Raw genomic sequence first — 19465 nt, forward strand, 5'->3', positions numbered from 1 at the left:
AGATTTGATGTGCCTTGGCTGAGGTCTTCTTGGCTGGAAAAACCTGGTTTCATGTGGCCCTGGGGAAGTGAGTTGGACTGGGGGCGGAGACTGCTCTGATGTGGGAAGCAGAGCAGAGCAGCAGCTTTTTTTTTTTCCCCCTTTGAGAATTTTTAACTCTATTTGAACCATACCCTTGACACCACCACCCCCGAAATAAAACATTTTAAAAGGATCTGTTTATTTCTGCACCAGCCTCAATGTCCTTATTTGTGAAAAGAGGGGGGAAAAAAAAGTCAATGGCACTTGGCAGTACCTATCTGCTAACAGGCTTTGGGGGGTTACAGAAAGTAACAAGGTAGAAAGAGGCAAGAGATGAGGGAGGGGATGGAAATCGTTTAGTAGTGGGATTTTTCTGAATAGTTCCAGTGCCTTTCTTTTTACTATGATTTTTACCATCCCACCTTGTTCCTCAAAAGTCTTCACAGCATAAGGATTTCAAATAATTGCGCTCCCCTCCAGATCACCATATGCCCACCGACACTGCGCCCACCCACTCACCCACCCATCCACACCACTCCCAAGAGCTGGCTGGGAGAGAAAAGGGAGAGGGCTCCTCCAGGCGGGGGTGGGGGGTGGCGTCTCGAGAGGGATTTAACCTCCTACCCTCGGTTTGCATGACGCCACCCCCTCCCTCCAAAAGGCTGGGACTGCGCCTCCATTTTTGTTTTGGGGCGGAAGGGCAGGGGCTCCCGGGTAGAAGGGGAGGGGTCAAAGGAGAAACGGGGGAGCTGTCTTCCCTCCTTCCCTTTCCCTCACTCTGCACCCCCTACGCCCCTTTCTCCCTTCTTGGGGTCTCCCCCCCCCTCCCTGTTGCTAAGGCCCGGACCGTCATCCCAGCAACAGCCTCAGTCATGTGACCGGCAATGGCGGCGCTGACGAGAGGTAGGTGAGCCCGGCGCCCCCCACACCCACCGCATGCCCCCGGGGCCCCGCTCGCACCCCTCGCAAGCCCCCCGCGCCCCCTGCGCCCCATCCTCTGCCTCCATCCCCCGCGCGCCGCGCCAGAGCCCCCCTAGGGGCCGGGCCAATCATCTCTCTAGCATCCCAGCCTTGGCCTCGGTTTAGGGGTTCTGTGGGCCGCAATCGGGGCCCGACATGCATCCCCATCAAGTGGTGGGACTCCGGGGGGCTTCCGCCAGTGGGGGATACGGGGAGTTGGTTCCGGGTCGGGTCTTGGAAGAGGTCGTGGGGGGAGGGGGAGCTGCCTCAGTGCACGCCCTCCCCCCTCCAGGGACCCTTGCCCTTCCTGGCCGTCCCTGCCTCGGGCTGCTGGCGGGAGGGAGGGAGGGACTGGCCCTGTGTCCGGCCCCAGGTTGCCCCAAAGGAATCGCAGACCCAGCCTAAACTGTGGCCCCGCCTCCCTATGCTGTGCCAGCAGGACTTGGATCCAGGGTCTCCTCTGATGGGGAGGGTCTGTACCACCACGCACAGACAGTACGAATGGAGACTAGGGTTCCTTCTGGCTTTGGGGGAGGGCACTCTGATACGGGCACAAACCGAGAGCTTCTTTTTTGGATCAGTCAACAAATTGAGGTCACACTAATGGCCTCTCTTTCTAATTGAGCTGCACCTGGAGGTGGTGTGGGGACAGCCCTGTAGTTGAATTGTGACAGGACCCTGGGGAAACCTCAGCCCCCTCTATCTGAGCCTCTGCTTGAGCCCCGCCCCTTCGGTGCTGGGTTTAAAAGATGTCAAGGAGAACTTTGTTATTGTCAGGGCCACTTTGTTGGCATCCCTAACTGACTTCATCAGCACCCACCGTTGTTAGATCTCAAGGAGAACTCCCCCTCAGCTACAGGGACCAAATGGTTTGAGAATGTGGCAAGGACATGGGAAGTCTGAAGAAATGTTCCTGTCCATGTGAGCTGAGGGAGGAGGCAAGAATGACCTCCATCTGTGTGGGCTTTTTTTCCCTCCCTGTCCTCTCTTATCTGTGCTCTGGACTCTTTTTGAAAAAGCCTCTGCGTTGGAGAAGAAAAGAGAAAGTTAGAGAGACAAGTTCCTTTAGCAACTTGAAGAAAGAGGACTGGGAGTGGAACTCTGCAGGAGAGGAGAGAAATGGAAGAGAAGTTGTTTCTGGGCTAGGTTAGGGAAATGACAACATCTGTCATCATAACTCTTTGGTCTCCCGTTTTCCCACAGTTCTGGTCAGCTGAGTGTGGAAATAGAGGGATTTCTGCTGCCATTATCTTCCATGGGATTTCCAGGTAACTGTACCCCAAGAGCATCTCAGCCCTTACATTGGTTTCCTCCAGTGCTTCAAGAAATCTCCTCCCCAGTAACCTATACCCAAGTTCCTGTCTGTTCCATGGGCTCTTGGGTTGGGATCTGTGGAGCTTTGGGAAGGGGGTTCTCACTTTCCCTCCATTTTCTTCCCATACCACCAGGTCACACAACCTACAAGTAGGGAGCCCAGAAAGAGAGAGCAACCCTGCATGCCAATTCTAAGCTCTTCAGGATCAAAGTGAGCACAAAGGAGGGTGGAAAGGCTTCCTCCTCTTTTAAAGAGCCCATTTTTCACCCAGAGTGGGGGAGGGACAGGTGATTGTTTCTGTGACGATAAGAGAACTGATGCTTGGCTTACAGTAATGAAGTATAAAAATGTTTTGCTTCTTAGGGGATGTTGGGGTTATGGGAGATAAGGGGAGATCGAAAATGAGTATGCAAGTCAGGTGCCACTAGCTCATACCTATAATCCTAGCTACATGGCAGGCTCAGATCTGGAGGATTCTGATTTGAGGCCAGCCTAGGCAGAAAAGTTCACTAGACATTTATCTCCAAACTAACCAACCAGCGTGGCTGGAGTTGCGATTTAATTTGTAGAGTACCAGCCTAACAAGTGTGAAGCTCTGAGTTCAAACCTCACTACTGAAGGGAAACGTTTGCGAGAGGGGCTGGGGTTGGGTTTTGAGAGAATAGGAGTAATAAAAGGTGTGGAAAGAACTTGAAGTAGGAGGCACTTATATATGTATCAAACGGGGACCCCCCACCCTGAGTCCCTTTCACCCTGGGGGCAGTGTCGTTCGTCCTGTCCAGAATGGCAGCCTGTGGAGGCACCTGCAAGAACAAAGTGACTGTCTCCAAGCCTGTCTGGGACTTCCTGAGCAAGGAGACCCCAGCCCGGCTGGCTCGGCTACGGGAGGAGCACCGAGTGTCCATCCTCATAGATGGCGAGACGTCTGACATCTATGTTCTCCAGCTTTCCCCACAGGGCCCTCCCCCAGCCCCTCCCAATGGGCTCTACCTGGCCCGGAAGGCTCTCAAGGGGCTGCTGAAAGAGGCAGAGAAAGAGCTGAAGAAAGCTCAGAGGCAGGGGGAGCTCATGGGCTGCCTGGCTTTGGGGGGTGGTGGGGAGCACCCAGAGCTGCATCGCCCAGGCCCACCCCCTCTTCGAGCAGCCCCACTATTGCCTCCAGGGGCACGGGGGCTCCCCCCTCCTCCTCCTCCCCTGCCCCCTCCTCTTCCTCCCCGCCTCCGGGAGGAGGCAGAAGAGCAGGAGAGCACCTGCCCCATCTGTCTCGGGGAGATCCAGAATGCCAAGACATTGGAGAAGTGCCGGCACTCCTTCTGTGAGGGCTGCATCACCCGGGCCCTGCAGGTGAAAAAGGCCTGCCCCATGTGTGGCCGCTTCTATGGGCAGCTGGTGGGCAACCAGCCCCAGAATGGGCGGATGCTGGTTTCCAAGGACGCCACCCTCCTACTGCCCAGCTATGAGAAGTACGGCACCATTGTCATCCAGTATGTCTTCCCGCCCGGTGTCCAGGGGGTAAGAGGACCATGATCTGCCCTTACCCTTTGCTTTTTCCCAGGCTTGTGGAAAAATGGGTGGGAGGGAGGGCATTTTTTTAGGTATGGTATAATCACCCAGTATGCCTTCCTGCTCAGTGCTCTGAGTAGGAGCTCAGATGTCTAAGGAAAGTCCCCTGAAGCCCAGCTTTCCCAACACCATGATTGTGAGCACACACAAAAATCAGGTGTGAGGACTGAGGTGTAGCTTTGCGGTAGAACATGAACCTAGCCTGGTATGAAGGAAGCCCTGAATTTAAGAGGTGACATTGATCAAGATGCATTTTACTTACAACCTGAATTCTGGAATTGAAACTACTTAATAAAAATAAAAAATATTGGGGCTAGGAAGGTGGCTCAGTGGTAGAGCACTTGCCTTGCATGCATGAGGCCCTGGGTTCGATTCCTCAGCACCACATAAGCAAAAAAAGAAAAAAGCCAGAAGTGGCGCTGTGGCTTAAGTGGTAGAGCGCTAGCCTTGAGCTGAAGAGCTGAGGGACAGCACCCAGGCCCAGAGTTCAGGCCCCATGACCATACCCCCCCCAAAAAAATATATATATATATATTACTTTCTGCTGACCTAGCCGGGTGCTGGTGGCTCACGCCTGTAATCCTAGCTACTTAAGGAGGCTGAGATCTGAGGGCTGAGGTTCAAAGCTAGCCCGGGCAGGAAAATCTGTGAGACGCTTATACCAATAAACCACCAGAAAACCAGATGTGGCACTGTGGCTCAAATGGAAGAGTGCTAGCCTTGAGTTGAATTGCTCAGGGACAGTGCCCAGGCCCAAAGGGGTGGGAGGCGGGGGGGGGGGGGAGAGATTTCTGTTGACCTAATGTACAAAGCCAATAGCCTGTTATTTCTTTTTAACCAACCAACAAAATAAATGTGAAAGAAAAAAAATTCAGGCACTAATAGCTTACACCTATAATCTTAGCTACTCAGAAAGTTGAGATCTTAGGATATCGGTTCCAAGCTAACCCAGACAGAAAAATCCCTAAGACTCTTATCCCTAATTAGCTATCAGAAAAGCCAAAAATGGAGCTGTGGCTCAAGTGGTAGAGCCCTAGCCTTGATTGAAAAGCTAAAGAACAGTGACCAGGCCATGAGGTCAAACTACTACCAGTATATACACACACATATATAAACACAAATAAAAATACTAAGGTATTAGAGAAAGGAGTTGCAGAAATATCCCTGACAAATGTGGATGTTGGCAAGTATCTTGGCAGAGCAGAGGTAAGAGCTGTAGAGATGGGAGGAGAGGAGGTTGTGGTGGGAGGTGGGGGGGGAAGCTGTGGGGAGGCTGGTTCAGGTGCAGGCAGGCACAACAGGAAGGGATCCAACCATCCTAATAGAGCTGGGAGTGTTACTCTGTTCCAGACTAAGGAGCTTGATGAGTATGGAAAGTAACAGAAGTGATCAAGGGCCTACGAGTATTTTCCTTCTGGACAAAGAGTAATGAACAGTTCAGTTTCGGAGAGAGATGAGACAGCTCTGAAGAAGGAAACAGGTTAGATGGTGGCAAAAGCATTAGGAGTATGTTTCAGGTGGAGGAGGGAAGATTGAGAGATAAATTATTCTCAGTCCACATTTTCTGCTGAGTTATCTGGAGAGTAAGAGACCAGCTACCCTCTATCACTCCTGAGAGTCCATTTGTTGCTGAATTGAGACTTGAGGGACTGTAAAGGCCAAAAGAACCTCTTAACAATAAGGATTATGTCCTTAGTAATAAACATGCTCTTCCCTAGAAGGCTGTCAGCCTGGTGCCCTGTCAGCATCAGCAGGGGATGCACAGACCTGAGGCTGGCCAAGATGACCTTCCATCGGTATGCAGGCTTTAGGAAGTCCAGCTGCTCACTACCTCTTCTGCTTCTTCCTCTCAGGCTGAACATCCAAACCCAGGAGTTCGGTATCCTGGAACCACACGGGTGGCCTACCTCCCGGACTGCCCTGAGGGCAACAAGGTGCTGACCCTGTTCCGAAAGGCGTTTGACCAGCGTCTCACCTTCACTATTGGCACGTCCATGACCACAGGGAGACCGAATGTCATCACCTGGAACGACATCCACCACAAGACCAGCTGCACAGGGGGACCCCAGCTGTGCGATTCCTCTTCATTTCCCTCCCCTCCCATTAATCCCCTCCCTCGGGGAGCTTGATACCTGGAGAGGACCACTACCAAACTGCTCAACCATCTCTTCCATCTATCTCAGTTTCTCCTACTTTCAACTAGTTCTGATGTGCCCAGCTTAACCTGCAAAAAAAAAAAAAAATGCAGAATTGGGTTGTGCTCTCCAATATGGAAGTCACTCCTGATCTGGGAGAAGGGTCTGAATACAGCCTCTACTGAGGGATCCTGAATGAGGGTGGGCACGGGGTAATATAAACAAGCCCAAACAGTTAACCCTGATCCTCATTTCTCTTTGCTCTCAGGTTTGGGTACCCGGACCCCACCTACCTGACCCGGGTGCAAGAGGAACTGAGAGCCAAGGGTATCACAGATGACTGAAGGACATCCCCCTTTGCCAAGGTCCTTGCCGTCCTTCTCTAGTAGGACCCAATGGAAGCCTCTGTTCTCCTCTCTCCCCCTGCCCCCCACATCACCCCAGTAGGGGACCTGTCTGACTGGGGAGTGAGATCACAGGGGAAGAGGGCAGTCCCTTCCCACGTCCCTATTGGCCAAGTGCTTCGGTGCCCTGTGAGCCATTCCCTTCTGGCAGAGGCTGGTCTCCCGTGTACATACTCCCAGTTCCCCTGCCCCGCCATTGCTCTTGGCTTCTCCTGGTATGTGCTGTGCTCCAGTGACTAAGCTGAGAAAGGACCTGGGGGAGGGGGGGGCGGGTCGAGTCACTTGAACCCCAGCCCCCCACTATACTGCTCCACTTTGGACTGATGTGAGCCCCGTCCCCCCACGGAGCCAGCTGAGTGTCCATAAGAAAACAGTTCTCCTACCTTAATCTTGTCCTTTCTCTCCTGTGTCTCTGTCTCTGTCAAGTCTGTCTTTATCTCGCTCTTCTCTGCCCCCTATAAGGAGCCTCCTTACCCTGTTCTGGAATCGACGCCAGACTGTAGCTTTTAATTTAATAAAAATAAAGTAAAATATGCAACTCTTTATGCCACACCCATTTTGTTGCTTGGGCAGGACGGGGGGGGGGTGGCCAGCAAGACCTGCTGAGAAGGAGAAGGGGTGCAGGGGAAATTCCCGCAGCACCCCCTCTCAATCCTGAGGCCTGAGGCCCCTAGAGACGGGATGGAAGGAGTATGTCCCGTCCTATCCACGCGAAGCCCAGGGCCACGCTCCCACGTGGGAATCGGGATCAAGAGGGGTTGGTTTGTTGTTGAACTGTGTAGAGAAAGGAACAACCCTACCCCTCTTGCGAAGTTTGGCTGGGGTGGGAGTGGGGGCGGAGCCGGGCAGGGGGCGGATTCGACGGCAGCAACTCCCCGGACGCACGCAGGCCTCAGAGCCCCCCAGCTTCCGTGCCCCCTCCGCCCTGAGACTTGAAGCAGGGTAGGGGTCCAGCATGAAGCCCCCGGACCGCCCCGCCCCTGGCCGCACTGACCGGATACTGGGGGTCATGGGGGGCATGCTGCGCGCATGCGTCGTACCCGGGCAGGCCGGGGTAAGAAGTGGGGGGGGACGCGATGGGGTCGGGGAAAGGGGGTCACTAGGGGACCTCAGGAGGGCTGTACCCCACAAGTCAATTGACTTGCAAACCGAGGTTCTACGGGGCAGGCAGTCGCAGGGATCTATGAGTTTAATGACCAGAGCCACAGCCACGTTCTGGGAGACCCCCCCCCCCTCAGCAGAGTAGATTTTTTGACAGGAGGGAGAAGGGGGGGAGGGAGGGAGGGTTTCTGACAGTCATTCTGTCCCCGCAGCCCCCAAAGAGAAGTTCCCTGGGGCCGGGGTGTACCGAGCCTGAGAGCCACAGTCCCGAGGGGGAGCAGAGAGGGGAGCGCGAACCCGAGGTCCTCGCCTGGGCTCCGCAGCCCGGTAAGAAGCTGGAGTTGGGTGGGGCCCAGCGGGCAATTTCACAAATATTCTTCTCTTATTAGCATAAAAGGTAGCATTTAATTTGCATGGGGCCCTCCCCGCTTCCCCTGGCCTTCCATTCCGCCGTGGCCCCCTCCCCTCCATTTCACAGGGCCCGCAGGCGGAGTGTCCTCGCGCCCCACCCCTGGCCCCCGGCCAGCGCAGGCTCCGGGACTTCGCCTTAATTGGTGATTAGTCTTAGCTGGAGTCCCGGGGCCTAGAGGAAAGAAGGGTCCAGGAGAAGGCGGCACCTGGGTTGTGCTTCCCACCAAGAGTTTCCCCCCTACACGCCCCCACCCCCCACGACGGGGATCGGATTCCCCCTCGCGCCGCCGGGGACAGCTCCGAGACACCTTCACGCAGGCCCAAGCTCATCCAGCCCTCCTCAGAGGTTGAGGGACGACCCAGGCCGACCCAGCGCTCGCTCGGCAGGCAGTCGGAGCGGAGATGCGGAAGGAGGGGGACCCCGGGGAGGGGGAGCACGGCCCAGTCTGGAGGGATGGAGGCGCCGGGGACGTGGAGTGGGAACTAGGTGGCGCTTCGGGGAGGGGCATCGGGGCGGGAACCCGGCCCGGGCTGGAGTGGGAACGCGCGGGGGAGGCGGGGCCGGGCCGCAGAGGCCCCGCCCCGCGGCGGCTCCGCGCTGGGGCCTGTTATTCCGCTCGCCGCCCGGCCGGGACCCGCGCAGCGCCAGTGGCTCGGGGAGTCGCCCCCCCACCCCCCGCCTCCTCGTCTCCCAGGCCTAGAGCCACCCGCACACTGAGGCCGGAGCCCGAGCCCGAGCGGTTGCCGCATCCTGGCCCTGCCTCTCCCACCATCCCTCCCCCTGGCTGGACATCTGGACCCTGGGCCCCCGCACCGACAGGGTTCCGGAAACCCTCCCCGCCCAGTTTCGGGCCTGGCCCCGCACCACCTTCTCTCCAGATCCCCCCCAGCCCTCCTCTAGACCAGACTCGCGACTACTCCTGGACCCCCTTTCCTCATCTCCTCCCTCCCCCCCTCCTCCAGCCTGGACCGGGGTAGGAGGGAGGGGGGGTGTGCGCCCTGCGCCGTCCCCGCCCCGCCCCCCTTGATTCCTCCTGCATGGCCCGCCCGGGTGGGGGAGGCGGGGGGCCCCGGGCGCCATGCGGGGGGGACACAAAGGGGGTCGCTGTGCCTGTCCCCGTGTGATTCGAAAAGTGCTGGCAAAATGCGGCTGCTGCTTCGCCCGGGGGGGACGTGGTGAGTGTGAGGTCGCGGAGAGGGGGGAGGGCACAGTGTTGGGGAGGGGGTGTCGGGCAGAGCCTTCAGGACATCTCTTTTCCCCCCGAACCTGACATTTGGGATGTAGGGCTGGAACCTGTTATGTGTGTTTTCCAGGAAAGATGATCTCTAAGATCCCTCTTGCTTCCAGATTTCTATTAGGTCAAATTGAGGCAACTGGGGAAGGGGACAGAGGCCTCTTACGTCTTTCTTAGCGTCAACTAGGTATGAGAAAAACTCACGAGCCTCTTGGGCCTACAACCCCCTATATTCCCTCAAGTCATTTTGATGAGAATCTACTTCTGAAGAGGACTGGGGAATGGAGGAATGAGGAATCCTTCCATGCAGTCCCTCTCAGCTGATGGCCAAAGATGATCCTGCTGAGGTCTCCTCACTGGGTCTCCGCTGGCTGTGCATTTGTGTTGGGGAGGCGGGCTGCTGAGGTCCTTTCTTTTTATAGTGATTACTGCAATTAGAGGAGGAGGAGGGGTCTGAAAGTGGCAGATGGACTCTTAGCTTTTGCTTTTTTGTTTTCTTCTTCCCCACACCCTTTCTCTGCAAATGGTCTGTACCCATTGGAAAGGGGGAGGCTGTTCAAGAGCAGATGGCTGCCCCCAGCTTCCAGTATCTGCCAGATGGCTGCCCCAACCCCCGTATCTATGCTATGCTCAGGATATGGGGAACCTCCACATGTAATTGGGGGTGCCAGGCCTAGGGAGCCAGGTGTTTACTGTCCTTCTTCCCCAGGATGCCCTGGTGAAAATTTCTATCCTTGTCAAGTCAAATGAGGATGGCAAAAGTGTAAGCCCTGGGGGAGAGAAGCTGAAAAGTATGGCAAGGATACCCTGGGAGTTCCCAGAAGACCGTGAGTCAAGTGGGGACAATACCTACCACCTTCCTTTCCCCCTCCATTAGAATCCTATTCCATTGCCGGTAGTGAGGGGAGTATATCAGCTTCTGCTGCCTCCGGTCCGGCTGCCCTTTCTGGACCCAGCTCTGGCCTCAGCTCTCGGCCCTGTTCACCAGGCCCTCCAGGGCCTGTTGGCTTGCGAAGATGGTTGGATCACTCCAAACATTGTCTCAGTGTGGAAACTGAGGCAGATGGTGGTCAAGCAGGACCATATGAGGTAAGCAGGGAGTGCCACGGAAGCATGTAGGACGTCCATGAAGGGCCCTGGGAGAGAGGGCAACGTGGAGCCACTGATTATTGGGGGATACAGCTGGTGTTCATGATCTTTGACCCTTGGCCTGTAACCTCAGAACTGGATGCTGGAGCCAGCTCTAACCACAGGAGAGGAGCTGCCAGAACTAGCCTTGTTGACTACATTGTTGGAGGGCCCTGGAGCTAAGCCACAGGTAGGAAGAAATGGGTTTGAGGAGGTTCCTCTTCCCCAAAAGCCATTATTTGCCTAGCCGAGGATATTCTTTCCTTCTAGCCACCTGAAGATGAGACTTTGTCCCAAGCTCCTGAGAGTGCGGAGGAACTGAGGAAGAAAGCCCTGGAAAGAAGCATGTAAGTGTCCATCCACACCTTCCCAAACAAGTTGCAGACCTGCCAAAAGACTGCCCCTCATATCTGAGAAGGAATGACCCCAGTAGATGGCTATCGTGATGAAGAGGTGTCGTACAGGAGGGTGAACCAGCCCAGCCTCTGAAGTGGGTACCCTCCTGCTCTCTTCCTAGGTATGTGCTGAGTGAACTGGTAGAAACAGAGAAAATGTACGTGGACGACTTGGGGCAGATTGTGGAGGTAGCGCCTTTTCCCCCTTCTCTGCCCTGGCCCAAGTGCCCTTTCCCTCTGCCTGGAGGTGATTTCAGGAAGTGCCTTGGCGCTCCTATGTCCCATTCTCCCAGGTATCCTACTTCTGGACTTCCAGGGTTGGGAACCCCACCCCAACCACCACTGAGGCTACCTGCTCACTTTCCTACCCTAACCTTCCCCACAGGGTTACATGGCCACCATGGCTGCTCAGGGAGTCCCTGAGAGTCTTCGAGGCCGTGACAGGATTGTGTTTGGGAATATCCAGCAGATCTATGAGTGGCATCGAGAGTGAGTGATGGAGCCCGCAGAGCCATGTGCTGGGGAGGGCAATCACCTGGTCTCTGTGTCTCCTCAACGGGCCCACTGATACCCAAGGAATACTTGGGGAAGCTTTGTGGGGAGAACAACTAAGGCGCATGACTCAAAATCGGGGATGTGTGAGGGAGGTTAGGGGTCCAAAAAGCATTTAATCTTCCTTTTCCTGCCAACCTTTCCAGCTATTTCCTGCAAGAGCTCCAGCGGTGTTTGGAGGATCCTGATTGGTTGGCTCAGCTATTCATCAAACACGTGAGGCTTGAGAGGGTAGAACCTAAGAGGAAGAGGCTTGGGAATGTGTTCAGACTCTCAGGATTTGTGCCCTCTGTCCTAGTCCATTCTACTCTCTCTTCAATGTTGCCCCTGTTAGGAGCGCCGGCTGCATATGTACGTGGTGTATTGTCAGAACAAGCCCAAGTCAGAGCATGTGGTGTCAGAGTTTGGAGACAGCTACTTTGAGGTCAGTAGCTGAAGTCCCTCAGGGGCAAGAAGGACTGAATTAGCACGACAGGCTTTCCAGGCCCCATACCCACCCTATGCCTGTCCCTAGGAACTCAGGCAGCAGCTGGGGCATCGCCTGCAGCTCAATGACCTCCTCATCAAACCTGTGCAGCGGATCATGAAATACCAGCTGCTGCTCAAGGTCAGGACCATCTTCTCCCTGGAGGCACAGCTGGCAGGGACATCTGTTTCCCCAGTCATCTCCCCGGGGTTCTTAAGACTCCTCAGACTTCCAGGGAATTCTCACCTGTGTCCTTGGGGGAGGATGTGAGCGCTTCAGAGCCTGTGTTCATTACCTCCCTGAGCCTTTCTTCTCTGTTTTAGGATTTTCTAAAGTATTACAGTAGAGCTGGGATGGATACTGAAGAACTAGAGGTGAGGACCCCAAAATCCTTCAGGAGCACACTGTGTACAATTCCCTTAGTTCTGTGGATTCCTTAGCCCCTTGGGTGGAAAGCTGGTTGGGGCTGGGGATGTGTATAAAGAGGCAGCTGACTGAGGAGGTTCTCCCAAGCAATGACTATTTTCACCTGCAACCGGTGTCTCCTCTTTACCTGCATCCCAGCAAGCTGTGGAGGTCATGTGCTTTGTGCCCAAGCGCTGCAATGATATGATGTCCCTAGGGAGACTTCGAGGATTTGAGGTATGAAGATGGGGGGAGAAAGCCAGCCTTCCAGTGCTCTTGTGCCCAGTCTCTGTGCTCTGGTGGTCCTTATAAGTGGATTACCTTCTGGGGCTGACACCCTGGTTGTTGGGAGTGTGAAGGGAGGAAAGGGTAGAGGAAGGGAGGAACAGAAAGTGGTTCTTTGTCTCTCCTTGTGCTTTCTCAAAGGCCATATCTTTTGGTTCTAGGGCAAACTGACTGCTCAGGGGAAACTCTTGGGCCAAGACACATTCTGGGTCACAGAGCCTGAGGCTGGGGGACTGCTCGCTTCCCGAGGTCGAGAAAGGCGTGTCTTCCTCTTTGAGCAAATCATTATCTTCAGTGAGGCCTTGGGAGGAGGAACACGAGGTGGTACACAGCCTGGATACGTGTACAAGAGCAGTATCAAGGTGGGCAGGGGGCATGGGGGAAGGTGGCGATTGGCAGGGTGAGGCCTCCAAGGAGATGTTTGGCTCTTGGGAGTTATTGGAGGACCTTAAAGCATGGGGAGACTATCTCCTATTTGCCAATTCAGGTGAGCTGCCTTGGACTGGAAGGGAATCTCCAAGGTGACCCTTGCCGCTTTGCACTGACCTCCAGAGGGCCAGAAGGTGGGATCCAGCGCTATGTCCTACAGGCTTCAGACCCTGCAGTCAGTCAAGCCTGGATCAAGCAAGTGGCTCAGATCCTGGAAAGCCAGCGGGACTTCCTCAATGGTGAAGCTCTCATCCAACTTCCTTTACACCCTCCCTTCAGCCCTTTGGCCTCCTGGATCCCTTCTCACTCAATTGCCAAATCCTGCCCTTCTTCTATCCAGCTTCTCTACATCCCCACTTGTGTACTAGTAGCTTAAGATTTGGCAACTCATGATCCCCAAGCACTTTATACTGGCTGATTTGGGAAGGAGAAAGAAATGCGAGGATAGCTCAAGTAGAACTCCCAGGGTGGGGGACCTGTCTCTGCTGTAACGTCATTCTGTTCCTCTCTCTTATCCAGCATTGCAGTCACCCATTGAATACCAGAGACGAGAGAGCCAGACCAACAGCCTGGGGAGACCAGGAGTTCCTGGGGTGGGGAGCCCTGGGAGAATGAGGCCTGGAGACCGGGCCCAGGTCAGCATGCACACACCCATCAATGGCTCTCTCCCCTCCCTGCTGCTGTTACCCAAAGGGGAGGTGGCCAGAGCCCCCCTGCCCCTGGACACACAGGTATGAGGAATATAATTTTCTGGTTGTATGAGTAGAATTAGAAGGGTCTCTCTTGTTACCAGACTCCCACATCCTCTTTCCCCATATCATACCTTTTTCTTCTGTATCACTTCCTGCTTCTCCCCTCAGGTTTAATTCTGGGACAAGAGCACGTGTCTTGGCTAGAGGCTTCAACTCAAAAGGGAGAATTGATGGTAGATTGCTCATCTTTGTGGATCCTTTGACTTGAATCTTTTTTTTTCAGGCTCTCAATGACACCCCCAAGGCTCCTCAACAGTCTCTTCCAGCCCTTCCACCTCCAAACAGCCCTCCCTGCCAGGCCAGACTTGCCAAGCTGGATGAAGATGAGCTGTAACTGGTGAAGGCCACGGGGGTGGTACTGACTCAGCCACCTATTCCCCAAGGAACTTGAGGTTAACCTTATGGGCAACACTCCAGAATTCCTCCCTCTTGCTCTGCTCAGAGGGCGGGCAAGGCTGGAAGAGATGTCAACTTGGGGGAGAATATCTACCCCCCAAAAGACTTCGTTCAGCCCAAGGAACATAGGATCCTTCAGCCCCACCCCTATGCATGCATCACAGTCCCCTCAAAAGGAGGATGTGTGGGTGGTTGGGAGGGAGGGATAGGGCCGGGGCCAGCTAGAAATTATTTGTTTTGGTTTTGATTTTGTGTTTTCTGTTTTCTGAGAATAAAAGTTTTGTTATATCACCAGGTGGTTGTCTTGGCAGAGGGATGGAGAAGTTGCAGTGGGGTAGGAGAGGTGAAGCAGTATGGAACAGATCAGTGGGCCTAGGCATTGGAGGAAAGAAGGGCACAGGATAAAAGATATCACTGTCTTGAACTGGCTTGAACTCTGAGCCTAAGTGCTGCCCCTCAGCTCTTCAGCTTAAGGCCAGAGTTCTACCACTTGAATCACAGCGCCACATCCGGTTTTCTGGAGGTTTATTGGAGATAAGAGTCTCAGGGACTTTCCTGCCCTGGCTGGCTTTGAATGGCGATCCTCAGATCTCAGCCTCCTGAGTAGTTAGGATTATAGGCGTGAGCCAAGGGTGCCCGGCTTTTCTTTTTTGTTATGTTCCATTACTGTGGGATTGAACTCAGGGCCTGGGCACTGTCCTTTAGCTTTTTCCACTCAAAGCTCCATTTCCAGCTTTTTGCTGGTTAGTCTTATAGACTTTACTGCCCCAGTTAGCTTTGAACCATGATCCTCAGATCTCAGCCTCCTAACTAGGATTGTAGGCATGACCCAGCAGATGTTATCTTTGTCCCTCACCTATAGCATCTCTCACTCCCCAGTTGGTGCCCAACTGGAATCCCCAGTTGGAACAACTGGAAATCTAGATCCTCGATGTCTTCTTCCAGTCCTTCTTTCCCTCATACTCACCCTTTAATTTAGACCCCACCAGAAAGCTTGGTGTCCTTTCACCATCTCCCTGCCCCACCCCCAACACTCAGATACTAAAGTATGAAATACCAAAGTGTACCTTTCCTTCCGGGGCCTCCATGTTCAGCAGAGGGAGGGTGAGAAGGTAGAGGGGAGCCTGGGTCTCCTTTGCTGGCTGGAGGTCATAAGGCATGTCTGAACAGCAGGCTAGGAAGGCTAGGACGCTTCAAACCCAGTCCTAATCGTGGAGAAAGGATCTTCACCCCTCCCAACTTCTGGCACAGCCCCTGGAACAGGGAGAGGTAAACATGTAAAGATCCAGATGCCCCTTTCTGAGTCCTTGTGTATCCATAGGTCCATGGTGTCTATTCCTCCCCTGGGCTCAGTCACGTGTGCTGGGGCTTCCTTAGCAGACAATGGGCTGCTGGGGTGGGAGGATAAGGAGATGCTGGAGCCTCCCTGGGGCCCCCAGGTCCCTCTGGCCGACAATGAGGGGAGGGTTCTGCATGGAAGGGACAGGACGTGGGTGCAGATAAGATTTCTGGGGAACAATAAGAGGAATTGAAGAGGAGAGACCCACCCTCTCTGTACCCCACCCCTTGGGGCTTTGGGTCAGGGATTGGGGGGCCAGAGGGTGATGGGGAGAGGTGCTAGAGATTATTGTGAATGGAGGTGGGGGGTGGTGGCAGCAAATAGCAGGATTCAGAAGCTTTCTATTTCTTTAGGGACCACAGGGGTATGTGAGGTGGGTGGGTGACCCTTTTGTATTTATTTTAACCATGCATTCCTACTTTAAGAATAGCACTTGAACATAATAAATGGCATTTCAGGGCTTAAAAAAATTTTTTTAGTTCTAAGAAGTAAAAATCAAAATTTCCTGTCAGTTCAGTATTTTCCCTGCAGTGGTGTGGGTGGTGGTTCTCTGTTGTTGTCCTTGATCAATATATTTGGCTGCTTTCCATCTCAAGAAGCCAGTAAAGCCCCTCACATGTTCCTGGGGCCTTGGCTCTGACATAGGGGTCCCAACCTGCACTGAACTTTGTGCTCCTGCTGAAGGACGCAGTGACTCAGGGTGGGACCGGTGACCCAGCAGGACCTGGTCTGTGTCTGCTCAAAGTGCAGATGGGGATAGGAACCAGCCCAAAAAGCTGGGCATCGAACGATGGAGTGGCAAATGCTAGATGTTGCAGATTGTTTTGGGGGTCTATGTCTCTGGCCTCAGCCAACTTTATTGCAGGCCTAGGGCACTTGCTGGAGCAGTTGGATCTGGCTCAGAATGTCTGAGGAAACACCTAATATAGGGATTCTCTCCACCCAAGCCTGACCCAAGAAGGTCCCCAAGAGAGGACGCCCTGCAGCGCAGGATTGGACACTGCTTCCTAGAGGCGGGACTCAGGGCTAGTTCACAGAGGGGTATTTAAGACCAGGAGGAGCTGGAGAGGGTGGAGGACAAAATGAGTGGGCTTCTGGGCACCAGGGCCTCCTCTGGTCCTGGAGAGGCCTCCCACCTTAAGTCCCCCTTAGACAACAGGACTAGGCAACCTCTCACCGAGACTCAGTTCCAGCAGCTCTTCGGGGATGCTGAGCAGGAGCCTGAGCTGCCTGCGGAACCCTGTTTGCCCAGGCTGTGCAGGCTCTGGAGGTGGCCAGCCAGCACTTGCTCCTGGCTGGGGGCGTGGCGCCTGCTGCAGGCTCGGCTGCCCCCACTGCGCTGGCTACCTCAGTACCGCTGGCGGGCCTGGATGCTGGGGGATGCGGTGGCTGGAGTGACCGTGGGAGTTGTGCATGTGCCCCAGGGTAAGAGCCCTCCCCCCTCCCCACTCCAGCCAGTTTCCTATATGAGAGGGGTATTCTAAACTCTAGAGGGCTTTGGGGTAGGAGGGGTGGTGGAGGTGTGGGGAGCTGAGAACCCAGAGTAAGGGTTTAGAGAAAGGCATTTGTAGCCAAATTTGAGGAGGGGAGAAGATTGTGGAACCCCATCAGATCCCCACCTCCTTTCCTCCTCATCTGCTCAATCCTGTGAGACACCTCTTGGATGGTTCCAGTTCAAGGAACTAAAGAGTCTCCCCCAGGAAGCAGGCGCAAGGATCTGTGACCTTGTCAGCATCAAGACCTCCCAGTGTGGCCTATTAACCCCTGAGTTCCCTCATGGGGTATAACTCACCACCTCTGGTGCCAGCCTGAGTGTGGGACGGAATGGGGCTAGGGGATTATCCCCTCAATCCTGTATCCTCTACCACACAGACCTGTCTTTCCACCCCTCACCTCCCAGGCATGGCTTTCGCCCTTCTGGCCTCGGTGCCACCCGTTTTTGGACTCTATACTTCATTCTTTCCAGTCCTCATCTACAGCTTACTGGGCACTGGGAGACACCTGTCTACAGGTAAGTAGCCAGGGACTGCCCATGATACTTTTCCTTTGTAGGATGAGAATGGACAACATTGTGAGGTCTTCTGGTACCACCTTCCCTCTCCTCCCTGCCACCGTGCCCAGGAAACTCTAGGCATGCTGGAGCAGGTGTAAATAGGTGGTAGTTTACTTGGACCTTCCCTGATCCCAGTGAAATTTAGTTTAGAAAATGAGCAAATTCAGGACTGGAAGGGACTTAAGAGGTGGGGGGAGTCCTTATAGGCAGGAGCCATACGTTCTATAGAAGGGGTGATTTCTGCCCCTCCTCTCCCCATGGATTCACTGTCCTCTCTTCCCTCTCTGTTTATGCTACAAGTAGCTCATGGTCCTATGGCCTAAGAGATGGGTCTGACAGCTGCACCCCAGGAGTCTGGGCTATTCCCCTACCCCCCCCCCCACAGCTGCACAGCTACTGATGGATGCATTTGTCATCTAACTCCAGGAACGTTTGCAGTACTCAGCCTCATGACAGGCTCTGCAGTGGAGCGCCTGGTGCCTGAACCTCTGGCAGGGAACTTTAGTGAAAGCGAGAGGGAACAATTGGATGCACAGCGAGTTGGGGTGGCAGCGGCTGTGGCCTTTGGGAGTGGGGTGCTGATGGTAAGAGGGAGCCCTGGAGTTTGGAACCACACTTGGGGACCAGGGAAACTGGGCTGGGGTGGGGACAAGCCTCCCACTCAGTCCCCGGAGGCTGAGATGACCAGAGGCAAGCTGGTGTACTATACTCTAGCTGGGCTGCTCTGCTATTGATGACTATGCATCCCCCTGTAGCTGGGGATGTTTGTGCTGCAGCTGGGCATCCTGTCCATCTTCTTATCTGAGCCTGTGGTCAAGGCGCTGACCAGTGGCGCTGCGCTGCACGTGCTGGTGTCTCAGTTGCCAAGTCTTTTGGGATTATCTCTCCCCCGCCAGATTGGCTGCTTCTCTCTCTTCAAGGTGAGGGATGGGAGAAAAATGGAGAAGGGGCTTCCAGAAAGAGGGAAAGTCAAAGGGGAGGAGGGAAGGAAGTTGAGGAGGGATGGGATGGAAGAGGATAGAGGTGGAGGAGGCTAGAGGTGGAGGAGGATAGGGGTGGAGGAGGATGGGGGTGAAGGAATGTGGAAATGGAGGAGGGTGGAGGTGGAGGATGTAGTATGATACAGGCCGGTGGAGGACAGAGGTTATAGACCCAGGGCTGGTGGAGGCAGAAGGCCTGGTTGGCAGCTGGAGAGAGCTTTGCCTAGTCTGATGGATGGGTGCCGAGGTGGGAAGGGGGCAGTCAGCCCTGACAAGGGCCCTGTGCTCACGGCGCCTGCTTGCAGACGCTGGCCGCAGTGCTCACAGCACTACCCCAGAGCAGTCCGGCTGAACTGACCATCTCGGCACTTAGCTTGGCGCTACTTGTGCCAGTCAAGGAATTGAACGTGAGATTCCGGGACAGGTTACCCGCTCCGATCCCAGGGGAAGTTGTCATGGTGAGGACCACCAACATTCTAGCTCCCTGCCCTGCCCAGACCCTGCCCAATCCCTTGCCCATCCTGTGAGATCTGACCGCTGCTGCCCCCTTGTGGACTGCACAGGTGTTACAGGCTGGAGGGCCTGTTCATACACCAGCTTGCCAGACCTCCTTCCCAAGCACTTGGCCCTACTAGAATCCCCCAGCTGCACCTTCCCCCTTGTCTCACCAAGACCCCTCTAGATCGCTCTGAAAGCCATCCTCCACCCTACAGCGCCACCCTGAGGTCTTGCTCACCATAGCACCTCCTTTCTTCCCTGTAATTCAGTGTTTCCTTCATTTCCAGTCCCCACCTAGATTGCTCTCTTCCAAACTAAATAAAAATAGTCCACGTCTCCACAGGCACCCCATATGCACATCGATATAATCCAATTTCCCTACCTAGAATGGTTCCATTTACACCTTTGGTATCCACCACACCTACAGGAAGTAGAGCCTTTTACTTCCTCTATACTGACTCTGTCCTTGTCTCACTGATCTCCATGGTCCCAGGCATACCTTATGACTCTTTTCTTTCCTTCACTCTAAAAGACTTGTCACACGCCCCTCTTTTTTTTATTGTAAAGATACTATACAGAGGGTTACAGTTACATGAGTGAGGTAATGAGTACACTTCCTCTTGAACATTGTTAGCCCCTCCA

At 54.5% G+C, this 19465-nt stretch overlaps 3 protein-coding genes across 5 annotated transcripts in view; all 3 read left to right on the top strand.

Annotated features, from left to right (window-relative positions):
* The first annotated feature begins 723 nt into the window (after window positions 1-723).
* On the top strand, window positions 724-6943 carry Dtx3 (deltex 3, E3 ubiquitin ligase). 2 transcript variants are annotated; one of them, XM_013022973.1, is made up of 6 exons: window positions 724-924; window positions 2185-2249; window positions 2430-2506; window positions 3060-3808; window positions 5713-5930; window positions 6263-6943. In XM_013022973.1, coding segments are annotated over exons 3-6 (1044 nt in total). In that variant the 5' UTR covers window positions 724-924; window positions 2185-2249; window positions 2430-2505; the 3' UTR covers window positions 6339-6943. The 2 variants fall into 2 exon arrangements, with proteins under 2 accessions (XP_012878427.1, XP_012878419.1); XM_013022965.1 differs by having other exon boundaries at window positions 3079-3808.
* A 321-nt stretch (window positions 6944-7264) lies between these two features.
* Arhgef25 (Rho guanine nucleotide exchange factor (GEF) 25) lies at window positions 7265-14241 on the top strand. Of its 2 annotated transcripts, none has more exons than XM_013019338.1 (16): window positions 7265-7452; window positions 7712-7826; window positions 10023-10234; window positions 10368-10463; window positions 10544-10620; window positions 10791-10857; window positions 11054-11157; window positions 11367-11436; window positions 11555-11644; window positions 11735-11827; window positions 12010-12060; window positions 12251-12328; window positions 12538-12738; window positions 12864-13044; window positions 13325-13536; window positions 13781-14241. In XM_013019338.1, exons 1-16 carry the CDS (start codon window positions 7354-7356, stop codon window positions 13889-13891), a joined length of 1857 nt encoding a protein of 618 aa, XP_012874792.1. In that variant the 5' UTR covers window positions 7265-7353; the 3' UTR covers window positions 13892-14241. The 2 variants fall into 2 exon arrangements, with proteins under 2 accessions (XP_012874792.1, XP_012874801.1); XM_013019347.1 differs by having other exon boundaries at window positions 7336-7452; window positions 13325-13440; window positions 13781-14181.
* A 2133-nt stretch (window positions 14242-16374) lies between these two features.
* The window catches only part of Slc26a10 (solute carrier family 26, member 10), a 9477-nt gene continuing 6386 nt past the window's right edge, over window positions 16375-19465 (top strand). Inside the window, exons 1-5 of the mRNA XM_013020502.1 lie at window positions 16375-16717; window positions 17193-17303; window positions 17772-17929; window positions 18101-18265; window positions 18631-18783. Of these exons, the coding sequence (XP_012875956.1) occupies window positions 16375-16717; window positions 17193-17303; window positions 17772-17929; window positions 18101-18265; window positions 18631-18783 (930 nt within the window). The remainder of the gene's footprint in view (window positions 16718-17192; window positions 17304-17771; window positions 17930-18100; window positions 18266-18630; window positions 18784-19465) is intronic.

The sequence above is a fragment of the Dipodomys ordii genome, unplaced genomic scaffold (assembly GCF_000151885.1).
Source record: "Dipodomys ordii isolate 6190 unplaced genomic scaffold, Dord_2.0 Scaffold3, whole genome shotgun sequence".
NCBI lineage: Eukaryota > Metazoa > Chordata > Mammalia > Rodentia > Heteromyidae > Dipodomys > Dipodomys ordii.

Coding starts and splice junctions, on each gene's coding strand:
- Arhgef25 (XM_013019338.1), top strand. CDS start 7,354: ATGAAGCCCCCGGACCGCCCCGCCCCTGGCCGCACTGACCGGATACTG. Junction 11,828..12,009: donor AATACCAGCTGCTGCTCAAG/GTCAGGACCATC, acceptor TCTCTGTTTTAG/GATTTTCTAAAGTATTACAG. Junction 12,329..12,537: donor GGAGACTTCGAGGATTTGAG/GTATGAAGATGG, acceptor TTTTGGTTCTAG/GGCAAACTGACTGCTCAGGG.
- Dtx3 (XM_013022965.1), top strand. CDS start 2,478: ATGCCAATTCTAAGCTCTTCAGGATCAAA. Junction 2,507..3,078: donor CTAAGCTCTTCAGGATCAAA/GTGAGCACAAAG, acceptor CGTCCTGTCCAG/AATGGCAGCCTGTGGAGGCA. Junction 3,809..5,712: donor TCCCGCCCGGTGTCCAGGGG/GTAAGAGGACCA, acceptor TCTTCCTCTCAG/GCTGAACATCCAAACCCAGG.